The 19501-nt window shown below is 42.9% G+C and overlaps 1 protein-coding gene across 1 annotated transcript; it reads left to right on the forward strand.

Moving 5' to 3' along the window:
* The first annotated feature begins 35 nt into the window (after window positions 1-35).
* On the forward strand, window positions 36-18244 carry slc35f4 (solute carrier family 35 member F4). Its single transcript, XM_053434793.1, has 7 exons — window positions 36-246; window positions 14903-15203; window positions 15472-15691; window positions 15771-15896; window positions 15985-16177; window positions 16816-16905; window positions 17481-18244. Exons 1-7 carry the CDS (start codon window positions 36-38, stop codon window positions 17714-17716), a joined length of 1377 nt encoding a protein of 458 aa, XP_053290768.1. The 3' UTR covers window positions 17717-18244.
* The last annotated feature ends 1257 nt before the right edge of the window (window positions 18245-19501 follow it).

A 19501-nucleotide genomic window follows, 5' to 3' on the forward strand; every position in this document is an offset into this window, starting at 1 on the left:
GGCTCCCCGCTGATCTCTGCCCGCTCGGACTCACGATGATAAGCACCGAGAGCACCGGAGGAGAGGACGGCGGAGAGCCGCCCTGCATCCGGCTGGATCCCCTGACTAGCACGCACCTGCCGGGCAAGGCGCCGCCGACGGACGGCAGCCCCAAAGTGACGGCGAACGGGGTGCCCGACATAGAGGACCGCATCCTGAGGATCACCGGCTACTACGGCTACAACCCGGGGTACTCCAGTCACAGAAGTGAGTGAGAGAGAATGACAAGAAATGAGAGTGATGGATGTTCCTGTGTCAGTGTCAAGGTGTGAGGAATAAAGAGAATACAGTTTAATGAGATGTTAAAACGTGCGTGTGTGTGTGTGTGTGCGTGTGTGTGCGTGTGTGTGTGCGTGTGTGTGTGTGTGTGCGTGTGTGCGTGCATGCGTGCTATCAGGGGACTTAATGATAATAAAAAAAACAAATGTTTTTAATGCAGTGACAGTGTGTGTGTGTGTGTGTGTATGTGTGTGTGTGTTTGTGTGTGTGTTTGTGTGTGTGTGCACAATGCACGCATCTTCCTCCCTTCCAAATGAGTTGTCATTTTAATTAGGCTGTTGCAAAATCCACCGCTCTTACAAACTCAGCTAACCGGCCTGTAATTAAGGCTGTTATGGAGCAGCATGATGTCGATCACTGCCACTATGAGCTGGAGGCTAAGTGATGCTGCACAGGTCTATCCATCTGAGACACACACACACACACTCACACACAGTGTGTCTGCGAGATTTCAGAGGACATTACATTGACTTGCATCGATTTCATGGAGACTTACTCTGACCTTAACCATAGTTACTACTTTCCTAAATCTAACCATAACCCAACCTTGACCTAAACCTTAACCTAAACTTGAACTGTACCTTAAAACATCCCTTCACGTCCCAATAATGTGACTGTTTTAACAGATAAATGTGTCCATGACATGAGTAACACACACACACACACAGACACACACACACACGCACACGCACACACACACTAATTAAGACTTTGTATTGACTTCCATATATTGTGAATATGACCATGACCAATAGAAGCCTAACCCTTACCTTGACATAACAACTATCCACATATTACCATTAACCTTAACCAGGACGTCAGAAATTATTTAGTATTAGTTTTGCCCAGTTAGGACCAGTATTTGGTCCCCATGAGGCCAACTGGTCCTGTCAAGGTCAGTGTTAATACTGGAAAAAGTCCTAAGAGGTAAGAAACATTTTTACACACACACACACACACACACACACACACACACACACACATCTACACACACACAAACACACCCACAAGGAGAGAGAGAAAACAATGTAATACTTTGAGACATTACATTTACACTGCTAAGTGTGGCACACAAATTATGCAGGCCTTTCAAATTAAATTTAAGACTTAATCTTTTAGTCTGTGGCCCAATGTTGTTCAGATCAAAACCCGCCACGTTGGTGAATCTGTGCAAACAATCACTTGTGTGGCAGCCTCATCTTGAATTCCAAATGTTTTTATTAAACAATCAATTTCCCTGATGACAAATACAGCAGCTCCTCTCCTGATGTATGTGAACACTGCCAGCTGTTTCCCTGACGTGTATGAGATACGGCCACTCCTCAATACCGTTCAGCTTCTCTGTCATTTTCATTTTGTCAACGTGATCTTGATTGGTGGAGCAATACTCTGAGTTTTGCTGACACAAAGACAATGGCTGGGACTGGAGGAGAGAGCTGATCATGCTTTTTTCTTCTTTTTTTCGGGAGATGATCTTTAAAATCTTGCCCTCCAGTCCTTTCTCGGTGTGGCCGCTGCCAGAAGAATTATAACACAAAGGGAAAGAGCGACGATTGCAATGCTCTCTGCTCTTTTACTTCTTCAACAAATGCTTTATGGTAATACAGTTAGGTGAGGAGAGCAAGGAATTTATATCTCTCTAGCATCAAGGCTTTGTATTAGGGACTTTACTTATCTGTTTTATATTCAGCCTGTACAAATATAAATCTTCATCATTAAACGTGGGGATGAACCAGCACTTTTCTTGAATAAATCCCCCTGAAATATAATGTAATAAATGTAATATCTATATGTGACCTTCCTGTTTATCACATGCTGATACACTTCACCACAAATACAATTGATCCTGTCACGCAAGCTCCCCAACATCTCCCTCTGGCAGTTACATAAAAGAGTAACTATAAAATGCATCACTTAGAAACACACGTAGAGGAGCGACTTGCTCTCTTGATGTCGTGACTTGTTTGAATTTCCCTCCGGGGACAAATAAAGTTGTTTTGAATGTGACGTTCCTCCAAAAATCTACGACCTTGGCACCATGTGACATAATGCACCAATACTCTCAAAGGAAACGTGAGTATCCAAATCCAATCACAAATCACCAGTTGAGGCGTTTGGGTTCTGTTATTTTAACTGAAAGCACCTCAGTGGATTTTCAGATGGAGGCTGAGTAGAGAGGAAATGAGTCTGTCTCTCATTAACAGCCTCATTTGCAGGGGTGACAGTTGCAGCAGATTAACCATGAATGCAATCAGACACTTTCATTTGGGAAACACTTTGATTAACAGGGGGCGCCCAGGAATTAAAATGGAAAACAGATTTGGCATTTTTTAGCAGTTCAAGGACCTTTGATACAAAGGCAATTAAATGTAACCTAGACAAGGTTTTGGCTGAGAGTCAAAATTAGGATAATTAAGTTCTATAATCAGGCTTGTTTTGACTAATTCTGTGACAGATGTTGATAATACAACAACGAAGTGAGACAGAGCTCATTTCTGTCCATTAATGAAGTTCTTATTTTACTGATGCTTGTGTGATAGTAAATATTAATAAACTTTATTTATATAGCACTTTTCATTCAATTTTGAATATAATGCAACTAAAAGAACATATTAGAACAGTATATAGGTGTTAAAAGAATAAAATATATGGAAATGAAGGGTTATAGCTAGGTTAAGATTACAATAAAGGGAAATGGTTGAAGAAATTAAAAGCTGGATCTTAAAATGTTTTAAGCACATTTCTAATATATTCCAAATCTTTCGGGCATTATTACAGAAAGCTGTTTCAAAGTATTTTTGAGTTTGTTCAGCAAGTTTGTAAATAACATTTAGCCCGTTAAGGCAGATAAGATAATATCATTCTCAATAGAGCTGTAAAACTAATTCAACTAATAAAGTGATTAAAATATTTTTAAGTTATCATTTTGACTTATTTCGGATTCTCAAACGTGAAGATTTGCTGCTTTTTTTTCTTTTATATCACGGTAAACGGAATATTCTCGAAATACAAATCTAAGCTTCGGGAGGTTATACGATTGATTACTGTAGAAAATCATGGACTGAATAAAAGAGAAAATTAAAATAACTGTCAGCTACAGCCCAAGCTCTCAGCATCCAGGCCTCTATCTGTTCCCTGGCTGCTGTGTACTCTAGGAGAGGAAAATGAAAGATGTTGTGTCATCTATGATGGGATTCTCAGTATAAGGAGCAGGTGTGGATTGTAATAGCTTCTATACTAAGCCTATAAAGCCATCGGCGAGCGGAGAGGTTATTTGATTCGAGTGACATTTCCCATTTCCCTGATAAAATATGCCATCTGTAGCCCTGTGTTCCTCCATCTACCCGTCCCCTGATTTCTCCGCCTGCCACAGTTATCAGTGGATATTCCAGCTATTAAACATGCTATTACCAGTAATGTCAGCCTGAAGGAGTGCGACTAAACTGCTCCTCTACAAGCCCACCGTCCTCTCCAATGTGTTATTTGTCTTATTCTCAGAAAGAAGAATGTGAAAAGTCACAGTTTCACATTTTTGTTTTACGCGATTGTAAACTTTGAGCTGAGAATCACATGTCCCTCAGGGTGGGAAGTATTCTTTTCCATAAAGTGTGACGAAGACAAAGGAGCCCGTAAATAGAACAGTGGGCTCATCCTGCCAAGCCTATGGGGTAATGATATATTTAGTAAGATCCTGTTGCCAGTTTGTTATTATTGCCACTCGCCATCTGCGGTGAATGAGAAGATGCCTCCGAGGGGGACTGTGGACTACATTTGGGGACAGGGTCTGAGATGTAATCCGTACTGTACAGTTATGATATAATGGAATAATAAGAACAATAAGTCTCTAAAAAAAGACAAGGCAAGGTGCAATATTTCCTGCTGAATTGATAGCAGCTGTAAGGGAATGAAGTTGGAGACGGATGAAGATAAGAAAAAACATTCTAGTTTTTAAGAAGTTAACATATTAACAGCTGTACTGCCATCACCAATCTGTACTGTCCTCACAATAAGGTGCATTATAAGCCTAAAAAGCCAAGGTGGCTCCAAACCAATAGATTATATTTAGAATTTCTGTATTGGACGAATATCTCAAAACTTGATCTTGTCTCTAATCACTTTGTTTTTTCCACAAGACGCTTCATTATTCAACCTTGGGTCCTATATAGATGCCAAAGAGAAAAGAGGACTCTCTATTATAGCACAATTGTGTGGTGAATTCTTATCTTATTCTGTCCTCCTGGGTGAAGAGGTCTTATAATAAAATAGTGAAATAGAATAAAACAAAAGTATCCAAATAGATTCAAACCGTAAAAATCTTTGTACAAGTACCACGGCCATAAACACCAGCATATTGGAAAAGCATCTGCGGCTCCGCTGGAGCAGATAATAATTCTATGTGCGTAGTGAATGCTTCCTCAGCACCTCCCGGGAAGCCATTACCAAAATTTGCTGTGTATTATTTTGAATAGATAATAGCTGTCTGTGAGGCTGGCTCGCTCCCTGCTGAAGTAACTAGGTGCAGCACAGGAGAAGTGACAGCTACTGTTAGTGGCACTCACACTCAGCCATGTACCTGTGTTCAGTGCTGACATGACAGCGAGACAGCGGCACAGCCAGGCACTCAGGGAAATTAAGAAGGAAAGGCAACAATTTACAATAATGCTGAGTTTGAATGCACTTTAGTTGAAAGAAAACAAGATGCACAAATGATGTTGCTTGTACTGATTGGCAGTTCACTTTGCACTCCCGAAACCATCCATAGCCATTGTTAACAGCAGGTGAATCTTGACTTTCCTCCTCAAGCGTGGCCTCAGACGTTCTGTATACGCACGCACTTATTTTGGACTGTCCCGTTCCCATGCCCGCTCTCTCTGTGCTATTTATAACCAGCCCAGCGTCGAATGGGATATGAGCTTTGCCTGAACGACCGCTGGAGTGCTGTTAGCCTCCCATTCTCCTGGGGGAACGAGCAGAAACACCCGGCAAGTAATAGTGCAGATGTTTCGGCCCAGGAGTTGCAGAAGTGCTGACCTGTGCTCATGCACATAGCTCTGAATGTGTTGTAGTGCTGCACGTTTTTTTTGGCTGGCTCCAGCAGTTTGCTTCATGGTTGAGATGATTTTCGTGTGAGGAACTTTTCTGAGGCACAATGTGTGTTACTGGTCTTTCCATCAGGCTGAGCACGCCAACACTGGTCTTGTCAGCAGTATCACACTGCCCTCTAGTGGTCCTATAATCCTACAACAACAACAAAGTGACCTTCACACTGGATGGGAAACGTCAGTCTTTTTCTAATTACTACCCTACATGTGTCAATCATCAAGACTCATGGCTTACACAATTTATTTAACATGTGTCTGCATTGGTTCACACACAGAGGCTGTAAGAAAGTAGCAGGTCGTGTGTGTCCTGGACCTATTGCATCATTTACTGCATACTGCAAGACAGTGCATGCAAAGTGAAGCTAGCACTTGATCTTGTTATTCAAAGCAATGCTTAATATCTGCTATATATATCCAGGGGGACATTTCATTTCAGCTAAACCCGTTAAAAAGAATATTGGCCAGCGCTTGGAGACCTGCTCCCCTGAGATTTCTGCTGTCACAGCTGATCAATATGGGCTGACAGATGTTTCAATTAGTGTTGCTCAAAGCATTAACTCAAAACTGTAATTTGACAAACTCAGCAACAATTCGCTGGATTGCTTATTGGTATTTGAGTAATGTGATTGGTTGTAAAGTCACAAAACTGTTAAACCTCTTCAGTTAAGTGTCATCTCAGAGAGTTGTGTTACTGCATGTTCATATGTTGCTGTATGAAAATCTAATTTTCTAATTTGGATGTCATGTACAAAGTGGTTTTTAATCAAAACTGCCATAAACTGAATCAGGCAGCTCCAGGAAATATTCCAGCAGTGTGCTAGTTAGTTTTTTTGGCAAACCATAGACTGCATATTAAGATTGAGGACGTGACTGCTCCCAAAAATTGAAGCCAAAACATCTTGATTGCCACCTGGTGGTTGGATACAGTATGGGCCTTAAATCCTGCCTAGTCCATGTTAGTGAATGGGACATGGACCTGCAAAATACGCAACTGTTCACATGTTAAACTACAGCCAGTAGCACATTATTCTATAAAACCACATGGAGACAAATTTAAATTCAGACATCACTCTGATTAGTTTTTCAGCGTTTTCAGAACCTCAAATTTTTCATCTGCAAAATGTATCAAACCTCATCACATCAAAGTGGAACTGAATGCATTACAATAGGTCACTAAGGATAAGTAAGCACATGCTGATGGGTTTGTCCAGGTTCTCCAGCTTCCTTCCACTGTCTGCAGACATATAGATTGGGGTCAGGTTGTTGGGAGACTCTAACTGATGTGTAAAGTGAGAATGAATGGTTGTTTGTGTCTGTATGTCGGCCCTGCGATATGATGACCTGTCCCTGGTGCACCACACCTCTTGCCTATTGTCAGTTGAAATTAGCTCCATGCTTCCCTCGCGACCCTCAAAAGCTAAGCAGTAAAGACAATGGATGGATGGAAAAACAGGTTCAATTGGTAAAGTCTTATCAAGGAACATCCTCACGTCTAGTGCACCTGTACTGCAATTCATCATATCTACCACTAGGTGTCCTCATCTTCTAGTGTTCCCGACTACTTTGAGTTGACGATTCACATCTTGAAACATCTAACAACCAGACTTTTTCACTCAGAGGTTTTCTTGTCCACGTTTCTATCAAAAACCGCATCCTCCTCCTCCTCTGTAGTCTCTGGTGATGGTCTTTGTCGAGATGCGGTGACTAACAGAGAGGGGCTGGGGACAAAGAGCCTCGCACCACAAACTGATGAGTGTCTGTTCATCTAAATGACAAAAGAGCCTGAATGAGTTGGGTGCATCAGTGTGCACAGGACACTCACTGTTGCTATGGAGGTAAAGAGAGGGGATGCTGTATCGTTTTCTGTTTTGATCTGTGGATGCAGCAGTAACCACTGTGTTACAAACACTCATTTCCCAGTTTATTTGGTACACCTAGATAAGTTATACTAACCTTAATATGGTTATTTTGGAGCTGTGGGTTGTTGTTGTGCTTTTGAATTGTGTTGTACCGCTGCAGCACTGCATGTGATATAGATGTGTGCTATAGCATCGATCTTGTGCTCTGTTGAGCTTAAGTAAGATACCTAAAAAACAACATGTTGTCCTGATAACGCTTGGTCTAATATTTGACATTGAACTGAAGCCTCCCTGCTCCAGGTAGTTCTCTTAATCTGATGGTGATTAGCATCCTGGGCTCTGCTGACTACATGGTTTGTCTGTCCCCTCCCTGTCTAGCTGTTGGCTCCACTCATCAGCAGAGCTATTTTTAAGTTTAACCCTCCTTGTCTCAGGGGATCCGTATACCCCCAGCTCATCCCCTGCTTACCCCTGACCAAACATCACTATCAGCCACGCTCCGCGCACAAACGTTTTAAACACGGCTCCACCTCACGATACAGTGCATTTTGCATTCGTTCTCAAAAATACCCTGCCACTGCTCTGAAAAACGAATAAAATCACGATAGTATTTCCAAAATGTGGCCCTGCATCAGTTCCACTGTAACGGCCCAACAGTAACTGTGCTGTTCTGTGCTCCTGCTCTCAGCCCGAAGAATGCACAGGAAAATACTCTGATCTGCTCTCCTCTCTGTGGAGGAGCCAGATCTTTGGCTGATGAGCCCGGGAGGATAGAGGCAGCCGAGAGTGGAGGTACCCACGGTGATACTGATATAATGACAGAGATCCTGGACCAAACTTGACTGCATAATTGCACTCGTTTCGTTCAGGACGCTGCTCTCACTGCATTGCATGTATACTGTCGGGTGCTCTCTTTTTCTCAGGTCATAGCTCTGCTGTTCCTGGCTCGGCAGGTATCGATTTTTACCGAGGGTGAACACTGCACAGCATAGGTTATATTAAGATTATATTACAGGCTGCCAGGCCTCCCGTGTCTGACCACATACACTAGATACTGATATGCCATTGATGTAAAGGCCCACATGATAATCAGGTCCATTATATCTTCAGATAGAAAAACCACAGCCGGAGATAAAATGGTCTGAGGGCTTTCCTTGAGATGGAAACTCCTGACCGCAGACCCCAGGTTGACTCACATGACTCAGACTGACACTCCTCATCTCGGGTCCATATCAGCTGCTGATGGGAGGATTTCCCTTGACTGTGCAAAAGGGATAAAACAAGTATAAATGTTAAGAAGTTAGCAGCATAATAACGTTAATATTTAATGTGCAAACGTACCACTAACAGTAAATGTCTGGCACAGCAGATTTTACGTCAATATAAGTGGAGAAGAATGAGTCAGAAGGGCTTACAAAAAGTCCAGTAATGAAGCATAAATGTGGTTCAGGCAGAGTCAGCACAGGTTGATCGGCATCATCTGTGTCATTCATGATCCACAGCCACTGATTCGTTCACAGCTAAGTTACGTTTAGTCTAAATACTAGTGTAGGTGAGCAGCTCAGTCACTATAATCTTAAGCCTGATATGATCATGTCAATGCAGCTCAGCTCCCTCAACCATCGTGACATCAGTGTATGCTGTTATTTGTTATCCTTAATTTATTGCCCTGTATATCTACATGTGCTAAGGTGGTTAGGTTTTCATTGGGGTTTGTCTGATCGTAAGCGGGGTCACACAAAAAATTCAGAGATTTGAGGGGGTTGGGGTTCATTTTAGAGTGGATCCATTTTTTTTTCACCTAATGTAACACGGTGCCATATTACGTCAGCCTTGGAGGGGACTGTGCTCTCTGAGTGGCCTTCTAGTTCTTAGGTGGGGTTAGTCCCAGTTGCTGCTCTGACTCTTTGAAATGTAGGTGCTTTTCTGTCAAATCCGACTCTATAACAATTTACTACAACATTTCATCTCAAAGTGTCAGGTTATTGATTGGGTTCAGGTTGGTTGGAAACTCTAGGGTGAACCCCGGCTATTGCCCAAATGTCAGATTGTCTCCAGCTCCCCCCACGACCCTCAAGGCTGTTTAGGAGATGTCTGGATGATTATATTAGACATTAATGTTAGTGATCAGGTTCTGCTATAGGTTGAACTGCTACTTTAAACTTATTCTAAACAGTTGTCATAATATCTGCATAGGATAAACAATCATTGAGTAGAGTAGAATGAACCTCAACCCATAAAAAAGTTTTAGCACTAATGCCCTCATCCAAACTTTCACAATGGCCTACAATGCTTTCCGACTCTTTCCGACAGATTGCTTGTTTTTTGGTACTTTTCAGAAAAGGTGAATCGGTCCAGTAGCAGACAACTGGGGCTGGTTCTTAATATAAAGTTGAAAATGTAGCTTTTAAGCTTAAAACTCTGGTTCAGCAAAATGTCTGTAAAATGTGAGATTTGGATCACAGTCTCCTACATGCACACTGTGGAACATGGTGTCATCAGGAGGTGGTAATGGGGGTGTTGGCATGCTGTAGTGGTGCGAGTTGTATGTGGGTATAGGGCTTCATATTCCTCTTGAAATGACCTCAGTGTGTGACAGAATGAGCATCTATGGGATTGCCATGACTTTGTGTTGTGTGGGCAGCATAGTTGTATTCTTTTTTAAGAGCTCATCTGCAGTTTTGAAGGCGACAGGAGAGACCTCTACTAATAATCCAACTCTTAAGGAGTAGTGAAGAGCTGATGAGATAGAGAGAGAGAAGTAAGAAGACGGAGGACAAGAGTGTTTAGAGAGAGTTGAGGAGGGAAGAGTGAAGAGGAGCGCCTGGTCAGGTAGAAAGGGGATGGAAGGAGGATGGAGCAAAGGAGGGGGCAGCAGCTAACTCAGCATAATTAGGTCGGGCTGCTTGGTTACCTTCCAAACAAAGCTGCTGATTTGTGGAGCAAACGAAGAGGAGGGGAGCAGCGTAGTGAGACAGACAGAAAAGAGGAGGAGGAGGAGGAGGAGGACAGAGAGAGAGATGAGGGGAGTGATTGCGCCATGCCACACACACTTGAAGCTCAGTCTCCCTTGGAGACAGTAACGGCATGACAGTGAAACAGTAGAGTCTCCACTTCACTGAGCTGTCTCCGCCGAGCTGTGTCCCCATCCAGACAGACAGAGAGACACTGAGAGAAGCAGAGAGAGAGAGAGAGAGAGAGAGAGAGAGAGAGAGAGAGAGAGAGAGAGCGCAGCTGGAGGCCTGACAGTGAGAGCACTGGGCTGGAGAGGAACGGAGAGTCAGGACTGGAGCGCTGGAAGAAGAAGACAGAAGAGTTGTCAGGGATCTGTGAGGAAGTTGAGGGAGCGCGGAGACGGAGTGGAGGAATCAGGAGTCTGAGGATGCACGGTGCTAACAGGAGGAGCTGCTGACCACACACACACACACACACACACACACACATCACACACACACCACACACACCACACGCACGCACACTGCCTAGGGAAGGACAGTGTGTTGTGCCCCCAGTGGAGGATGAAGAAGCACTCAGCCCGAGTGGCTCCTCTCAGCTCGTACAGCACTCAGGTCCTGACCGGCCCCATCTCTGAAGGTAAACTGACGGACCAGAGCGGCCCGAGACAGAGTGTGTGTGTGAGTGTGAGTGAGTGTGTGTGTGTGTGTGTGTGAGTGTGAGTGTGTGTGTGTGTGTGTGTGTGTGTGTGTGTGTGTGTGTGCATTGGCATGAACTAAGTCATTGGCAGCACCAGATCCAATAGGCTGCTTCCAACCATTGAGTACTTTATTTTAATGACCAGCACTTACTTAGTGACGTCATGGTTTCCCATCAGGCACGTGGTGGGAATTGTCAATGAGTGAACAAGATATTAAGATGAAATACTACTGTTAAATCTGAGGTGTATTTCTTTCGCGCGTCATTACAGGAATTTAAATGACAGAAAAATAAACACAAAGCAGTTAGATGTTTTCTTGACAGTTATCTGGATGGCTTAAAAAATGCATTTGTATCACTGCAGTTTCCAGTTGGCAGAGTAGAGAAGCTCAAAGTGATGACAGGAAGTGGAGTAGAATGTGTTGTTTTTGGCCGCCCTGTGTAACCTGGCACTGAAAAACTACGAAAAGGCAGCATGCAGTTGCTCCCACATCTGTTCACCTGCTCTTCCTTCATGTAGCATTTCAACTCTTCAGCATCCTCATCACTCAAAGCCTAGAACGTCACCTACCCCTCCACCAACCCACCCACCCACACACACACACACACACACAAACACACCCCTTACTTTAGTATAAGAGATTAGGGAACGATGCCACTGATCACTTTTTCATCAGCGTCATCATAATTTTGGTTAAAGACTGTTTGACCCTGTAGCACAAGCCCACCTATGGCACTACAGACGTGACGGCGAGCTTCAAATCGAATGCAGCAGGGCTCCATCCATCAGTGTCACCGGCGTGCAGCGTCAGTGGTGATGATAAAACGGAGGAGAGATTGAAAAGGTTCGAGCGGTGTACTGCGTCACATGGAGAAGATACGCGTTGTTAATGGACGCCAGTAGTGAATGATATATACGTTGTTGTTTCTGTGATGAAATGGCCCTTTAAAGCCTTGAAATATACTTTTGGCCAACTATGAATACAAATGTTTCCAAAACTAATGTATTTGCATATAGTAGTAGTATAGGTTTAAATGCATTGCCTGTGGATCGTGTGTTGTGGCTTGTGTCAATTCCAATTATAGGTAGATGCTTTAAGTGGATGTTCTGGTCATATTTAGCCGTGTTTGTCTAGTAAGTCTCTATTTTTAGATTTTTATTAGTACTGTTACATGAACATATTTTTATCACAAACCTTTGGGATTTCAATTTGAACAAACAAACCCCAAATGTATCATACTAGGTTTTAAGGAAACATCCCTGCTCGCTCCTTTCCTTTTAGCAGCAGTGTTACTCAGCAGTAACACGGTGTGCGATGAGAATATCATTTTGGCCACGGGAGCTGCTTTCATGAGGCAGGGGAATAGTAGAGTTATAATATTACTGCATCTTGGCACTAGATCAGCCTGTAGTGGCTCTCACTTCAGCAACAGACGAGCCTGCATCCAACACTTAAAAGGCTTTATGTTCTGTCATCGCCATGAAACACAAACCAGACTGCACGATGGACGAGGAGGAAGCAACACAAAAAGCTGCATAAAAAGAGCAGCTTCTCCTTTGCAGCAAAATCAGATCTCAGGTCTTTCCAGTTTGCAACCACCAGGATCATTAGGTTGATTGAGAATCTTTGCTTTGAGAGAATGTAATAAGACCAAATCCCTCGATGATCCTGCAGAAACAAATCTGTATCCCTGTTGAACACTTTGGCTGCACTGCAATCTGTGGACCTGCTCCCTGCTGGGGTGAAACGCTTAATCTGAGAGATTTTTGAGGTGATAGATCGACTAGAATAAACTGAATAGCTAATGACTCTGAATGATCCATGAGAGTCATCACACTTTCTGGATGCTAAAGGTTTTCATGGCTAGTTTAATATGTGTTTTTTGATGGTCTCATGGCCTCAAACACAACGATGAGGATAATCCAGTATTGATGTAGTGGTGGAAAGTAACTAATTACATCTACTTGAATACAGTTAAAGAAACTTGTACATGAGTATTTTATTGTGTACTCCATTATTCTTTAACTCCAATACTTCTATTATGTTTGAAAGGATGATTTTCAGATAAAGATTTTACATACACACAACATCATGTGATAATGAAACACAATGTTGTTGCATTGTTAAAGACCAAACTTGTGGTTTCCATCTATTATGAGTTGTGACCCCGAACAGAAAAGCAGTGTATAGTCAGTGTCACTTGATTTTTTACCTCCAAGGTTGTGTTTGTTTATCTGTTAAGCAAAAACGATTTGGACATATTACCACAAAACTTGGTAAAAGGATGCAGCAAGCTCCAGGGAAGAATCCATTTAATACATGCTCGGATCTGGATCAGGATCCATGACTTTTTTTATCACTTTCTTTCAGGTTGCCACATTTTTGTTGATACCCAGAGAATAATTTACGGATCTAGATGAAAAAAAACAAATAAAGTAAACAGGGAACTACACTCATTTAGATGGTAGAAAGTGGAATCTCAGTAACACTAGTTTAATGTTCTTACCAAAAACCTGTTACTTGATCAAAGGTTTTGTGTGTTACAGTTTGTTTTGAAGGAACACAATCCCCTTGTTTTCTCATTGCCTGACGTTAAACTGCTCCTATAGAGGAGAAACACAAGTACCAGTGCAGCGCAGGGCACTAGTGTCTACAGCAATGATGGAAATGGCAGAGCTTCACATGCTGAGTTAGCAAAAGAGAGCACAGGCAGCAACAACCCGCACATGTCATCTGTTATGCCTGCCATGGTGAAAATTGATCACGCTGTTGAAAGGTAAAGAACGGATCTGAGCTTTCGCTCTCTCCGGAAATGCTCACACACACACACACACACACACACACACACACACACCCACACAAACCCCCACACACTCACCACTTGACATATTCTACAGTACAGTTGAGATCCAGCAGACATTCACTTCCGCAGTCCATCACGGCACTGGGCCAAATCTGCCATGCGTCACTGGAAATAAGATTAAAAACCGACAATTTATTTCTGCAGCAGGAAAGTATCGACAGTCAAAAGAGAGGCTGCCAAGGTTGACATGACTTTCTTGTAGAGTGTCATGTGGTTAGTTCTGCTCTCATCAGGTTTCTGTGCACACCTGGCCACGACGGTGCTGCATCATGAGGTGACAAAGATATTTATGCCATGCACGGTCACGAGGCTAACCCCGACACAAGCTTTTCACATGTGTTCCTGACATTAGACCCCAGCCGCAGGCCTGTAGGCTACACTGTAGTATACGTAAATACACTAATCAAAACAAAATACTGAATATGCAAAGTCTGGACAAAATATGTTTCCAGTGACATTTTGAAACTACCATGACAATCATACCTCTGCTAAGATCGCTCAGTCTCCTTATTTTCCTTATATGAATGAGTTCGTCCTCCAGTTATGCGCCACCCCTGTGGTAAATTTCATGGAAATCAGTTGAGAGGGCTTTGCATAATCCTGCTAACTACCAAACGAATGCAAAAAACTAGAAGTAGAGCGAATACCTTCACCAAGAGCCACCAAGTTCCTTTAAATCCAATCAGCTGCACCAAAGTTCACACACTTATAGAAATCCCTCACCAAAATATGGATTTTTTAAATCTAGATCAACGTGTTATTCTCTGAGAAATCAGTGAAAATGTCAAAATGTTACTAGATTGCAATGTTGAATAAAGTTGATACAAATATTCCTGGACCCACACCAAAATGAATGGGTGCTTCCCTGATCCATATCGCATCCTTCCCCGAGGTGTTGTCGAAATCTGATAAGCATAATCACACACACAGACCAAAAAAACGATTGGACAAGTTTGAAAACATAACCTCGACAGAGATAATCAAATCTAAGGAATGTTAAATTGTCCAGCACATAGTTTAATATCTTTGATTCTCATCGGAGTTTGAAGAGACACTAGAAAACAAGTTACAGATGGTACAATCCACCTTCTCGTCTCTCGTCAGGAGAGGATGGCTCCGAGTCTCACGCAGAGACACCAGGCAGCGAGACCAGCGGAGAGAGCCAGTCCAACCAGACCTGCACCAACACGCTCCTGAAGGTGCTGGGCGGTCTGCTGGTGGTGCTGTGTGTGTCGTCCTCCTGGGTGGGCACCACTCAGGTGGTGAAGTTGACCTTCCAGTCGTTCTCCTGTCCCTTCTTCATCTCCTGGTTCAGCAGCAACTGGAACATCCTGTTCTTCCCCATCTACTACTCTGGACACATGGTCATCACTCGAGAGAAGCAGACGCCCATACAGAAATTCAGGTAATTTACCCACAAGATCAGAACTTCATTCCCCGAAAAATGTATGTTATCTTTTTTATTTTTGTCTAATCTCATTTTGTTGCATGTTGTTTTACTCAAAGGTACTTTGTTAAATCCTTTGTAAACTTGTTCAGATAAGTTATAGCTAAGTCTATAACTATAACTATAACTTTCGTTATAAGGCTAAAACTGAACAAAACACTGATCCAAGAGACGACAAAGGACGACACAACTCCCGTTACCCTCCTGTGGTGTTTCTCTCTTTCAGGGAGTGCAGTAAGCTCTTTGGGGAGGACGGGATGACTCTCAAACTTTTTGTAAAAAGAACAGCACCTTTTTCAATCCTGTGGACTCTGACCAGCTACCTGTACCTACTGGCCTTGAAGAAACTGACTGCCACTGACGTCTCAGCGCTCTACTGCTGCCACAAGGCCTTCGTCTTCCTCCTGTCCTGGATCGTCCTCAAGGATCGCTTCATGGGCGTCCGGGTCCGTATGAAAACACCAAAACAGTGCAAAATGATTCTGATGCAGATACGGATCACTCACATAATCTCTACCCCTGCAGATTGTGGCAGCCATTATGGCCATCACGGGTATCGTCATGATGGCCTATGCGGACGGTTTCCACGGTGATTCCTTTGTGGGCGTGGCGTTAGCTGTGGGCTCAGCCTCAACATCAGCTCTATACAAGGTCAGGCTGCAGGTCGAAGGGTGTTTGATTTCTTGTAATACTCGTACAGTCACTCACATGAAGGGTCTGTTTTCTCCTCACCAACCAGGTGCTGTTCAAGATGTTTCTGGGCAGTGCCAACCTGGGAGAGGTGGCTCACTTCCTCTCCACCATGGGCTTCTTCAACCTCATCTTCATCTCCTGCGTGCCCCTCATCCTCTACTTCACCAAGGTGGAGCACTGGGGCTCGCTGTCCTCACTGCCCTGGGGATACATGTGTGGACTGGCAGGACTTTGGCTGGGTGAGAGTGCCTTTACATCTTCGAGTGGGAGGGTCAAGGCTCCATTCATGTGTTTCCATTGACAAGGCACAGCAATTGTTTTGTTATGTTCACATCCTGTTTTCCCAAACCACATTTGTCTTATCTGAGTCAACTTCACCATACACACAGGCTTTTAAACACAATAAAATGTGTAATAAAACCTATTAGAGATACGTAAAAAGCATTCATACCTTACTGAATTCACATTATCTCAGCTACATATTGGGGTATGTTTTACCATACAGTGACTGATAATACACTATCCTCCTATGAAAACATATTTAAGCCAGTTTAATGCCAAGTCACAAATACCTACCCGTAGATAGTAAGAAAAATGCTGAAAAATCCCTTATGTTACAAAGTTAACAAAAGTCATAAAAAGATTCCTGCACCAAAATGTTATAGATTCTTCCTTGGCCTGTCCCCCATCCCTCCACTAAGTTTCGTGAAAATCCGTTATGTTTTTTGTGTTTGTGTAATCCTGCTTACAAACAAACAAATCAACCAAGAAAACTAATTATTAACAAATAAATTTGTCAATCCACTGAATGATTAACTGTTTCACTTCTAATTCAATTGTTTGTCAGTGTTTTCACCTTCTTTCATGTCTTTGACAGTGTTCAACATCTTGGTTCACGTCGGTGTGGTGCTGACCTACCCCATTCTCATCTCCATAGGGACACTGCTCAGTGTGCCGGGCAATGCAGGTACGGTTTCTTAAATATTAATAAATATTACCGCCAATTTATCTACTCTTATTTCTTTGATTATTGTGATTGAAAACAAAGATGGTTGTAGAATGAGAGTGAGTGGTTATTACGGACGCTGTGGTTTGGTATTGAGAGGTCAGCACTTCGGGCCACTCTAGCAAACAGATGACGCAGCGAGTCTGGCTCTCTCATCCTGGAAACCCAATCATCACTGTGCCTCAACAGACCCTGCAACTCTTCTCTCGCTGAGGGAGGATCAGGTTGCCAAGGCGACACTAAATGCCTGCAGACACTTTTTTTTTTCTTCTTTAACCATGATGGATTGTATGAAGGTCAGTGGGTTATGCCAACTCGTCCCATGGCTCTACACCGCAAAGACACAGAGGATGAAGTGGATCGCTTGTGCTCATTATAAGCCGCATTTGCTGCACTCATCCCCTACAGCCACAGTGTCCTGTGGTTTATCTTTTACTTGATGTAATTAATCTCAATTTGTTTTTGTCTCTCTCTCCCATCTTCTCCCCCTCCCTGCTCCCCGGCTCCCTCCTCTTGTCTTCGTTCGCCCGCTGCAGCCGTAGATCTTCTGATACACGAGGCGATCTTCAGCGTGGTGCGCCTGGCGGCCACCTGCATCATCTGCCTGGGCTTCTTGCTCCTGCTGCTGCCGGAGGAGTGGGATTCAGTCACGATGCGTTTCCTGGCCACCATCGCAGACAAGAAGTCGGAGGAACATGGCGAGGAGCTCACGGAGTCCAGCGTTCACACTCGCAGTCGGGCGAACGGCACTGTCTCCATTCCCTTGGCGTGACGACATGAGCTCTGCTAGGGGCCTCTATTCACCAGTCATGAAGCTCTGTGTGCTCCTGCCCATCCATCACCAACCCAGCGATAGTGGTGGGATGTTCAGTCCACATGGATCCACCGTGATTGAGACAGGAAGTATTGTCTTCAACTTTAAACTTCTCTCTGGAGGTGCATCTCTGTCTACATCACTTCATCGCAGCAGGAGAAATGAGAACATTTTTGAAAAGGTGGAAAGTGTAATTCACTTTCTTGAAAAAATTTGCCACGCTCCATCCTTTTCTTTGCACGCACCCAAACCAAGCGCTGACTTGCCTCCCCCGACCTGCTCTGCAGACTGTATTCTGTGAATATAAATATTGACAGGGCCTGTTTGGCTCATTCTTATACGTATATTTATGATATTTAATTAGAGCTGTTTCAATAAGAGTATACATTTTAAGCGCTATAGAGTATTATATCAAAAAACGGTTATTGTTATATGTGTAATGTATAGAATCTTTTGGTTTTCTTAATAAAAGATTTAAAACCTTCATTCACTGCAGCATATTACTAGTTTTAATCCTTTCTTGTATGTCACTTAAAAATATGTATTATTAAAAATTATCATATTTTATCATGTTTTTTTCCCCCACTTATTTTATATGTTGCCCAAAATATGCAAATATTGTAAATCCGGCTGATAACATAACATTTTAAATAAGTCCTAGTTTGCAATCACTCCAACATAAAAATGCAGAATAAACAAAAAGCCAGGACACATATTTTGATGATAGGTTTAAGCTATGCTATTTATTTAGACATATAGCAGTGTACAACCCAAGCTGTCACCACCCCACTTGAAGTCCAAGAACAGAGGGGTGGGATTTATTAAACATTAGCAATTTCGAGTGTATTGCATTGATATAGCAGCAATGACTGCAGAATTCTCCTCACTTGCTCAATGTCTTTCTGTGCTGTGTGCAGCTTTCCATGGCACATACACACACTGCAGCCTGAAAAAAGGTCAGAATGATAATTTCTACTATAATTAATGGTCATGCACAGATACACACATTCTGTGGTAATAAAGCATGCCTATCTGTCTGGCAATGGAAAAAGCTCATGGGACCAGTTTGGCCTATTGGGCATAACACTGTGATACGCACTGACTTTCATATAACATTGTGACAACACACACACACACACAGTCACACCACAGTGCCATTATGGTTGCTGAAGTACAGTCAGTGAGGTGAGACGTTTAATGAAGCATTTGCTGAGTTGACAGCTTCAGTGGCATTTTAACATACCAAACTAAATGAGCTAGAAGAAACAAAGGAATGTGTAATGCTCAAATTCTAACCCCATCAGCAACTGTGTGGATGCAGATAAGAGACGTTAAACACGAAGGGGTCTTAAAAGATGCTGCTTCAGCCACAATAACAGATTTGAGTACACATTCTAATTCACTACTGAGACACTGGGGAGAGAGAGAATGAGCAGAAACGGAAGAGACTTACAACCCTCTGCTACGAGGACTGGTCATATTACCGTTTAAATGCCAATCAGCAGCATTTGGTCCAAAAGGGACGAGCATTCAGCACTTTTAAACGGAACATGAGACAACTAATAGTGCTCCAAACAAGCTGAATAATAAAGAATATTAACAACAAGAGTTGACAGCAGGGCAAGCAGCTCTGTCAGACTTTACTTATAGGCACTGCAGTGCTTTTGAGCTACTGCTGACATCAGCACGTTCCATGTATATGCTCAAAAATGGAAAATACAGTTTTTGTGTTGAACTAATGGA

Source organism: Pleuronectes platessa, chromosome 11 (assembly GCF_947347685.1).
Source record: "Pleuronectes platessa chromosome 11, fPlePla1.1, whole genome shotgun sequence".
NCBI lineage: Eukaryota > Metazoa > Chordata > Actinopteri > Pleuronectiformes > Pleuronectidae > Pleuronectes > Pleuronectes platessa.

What these genes read in the sequence shown, in the direction of transcription:
- slc35f4 (XM_053434793.1), top strand. Translation starts at nt 36, where the DNA reads ATGATAAGCACCGAGAGCACCGGAGGAGAGGACGGCGGAGAGCCGCCC. An exon ending in ATCGCTTCATGGGCGTCCGG is followed by an intron (nt 15,692 to 15,770) that starts GTCCGTATGAAA and finishes CTACCCCTGCAG; the next exon opens with ATTGTGGCAGCCATTATGGC. An exon ending in CAGTGTGCCGGGCAATGCAG is followed by an intron (nt 16,906 to 17,480) that starts GTACGGTTTCTT and finishes CGCCCGCTGCAG; the next exon opens with CCGTAGATCTTCTGATACAC.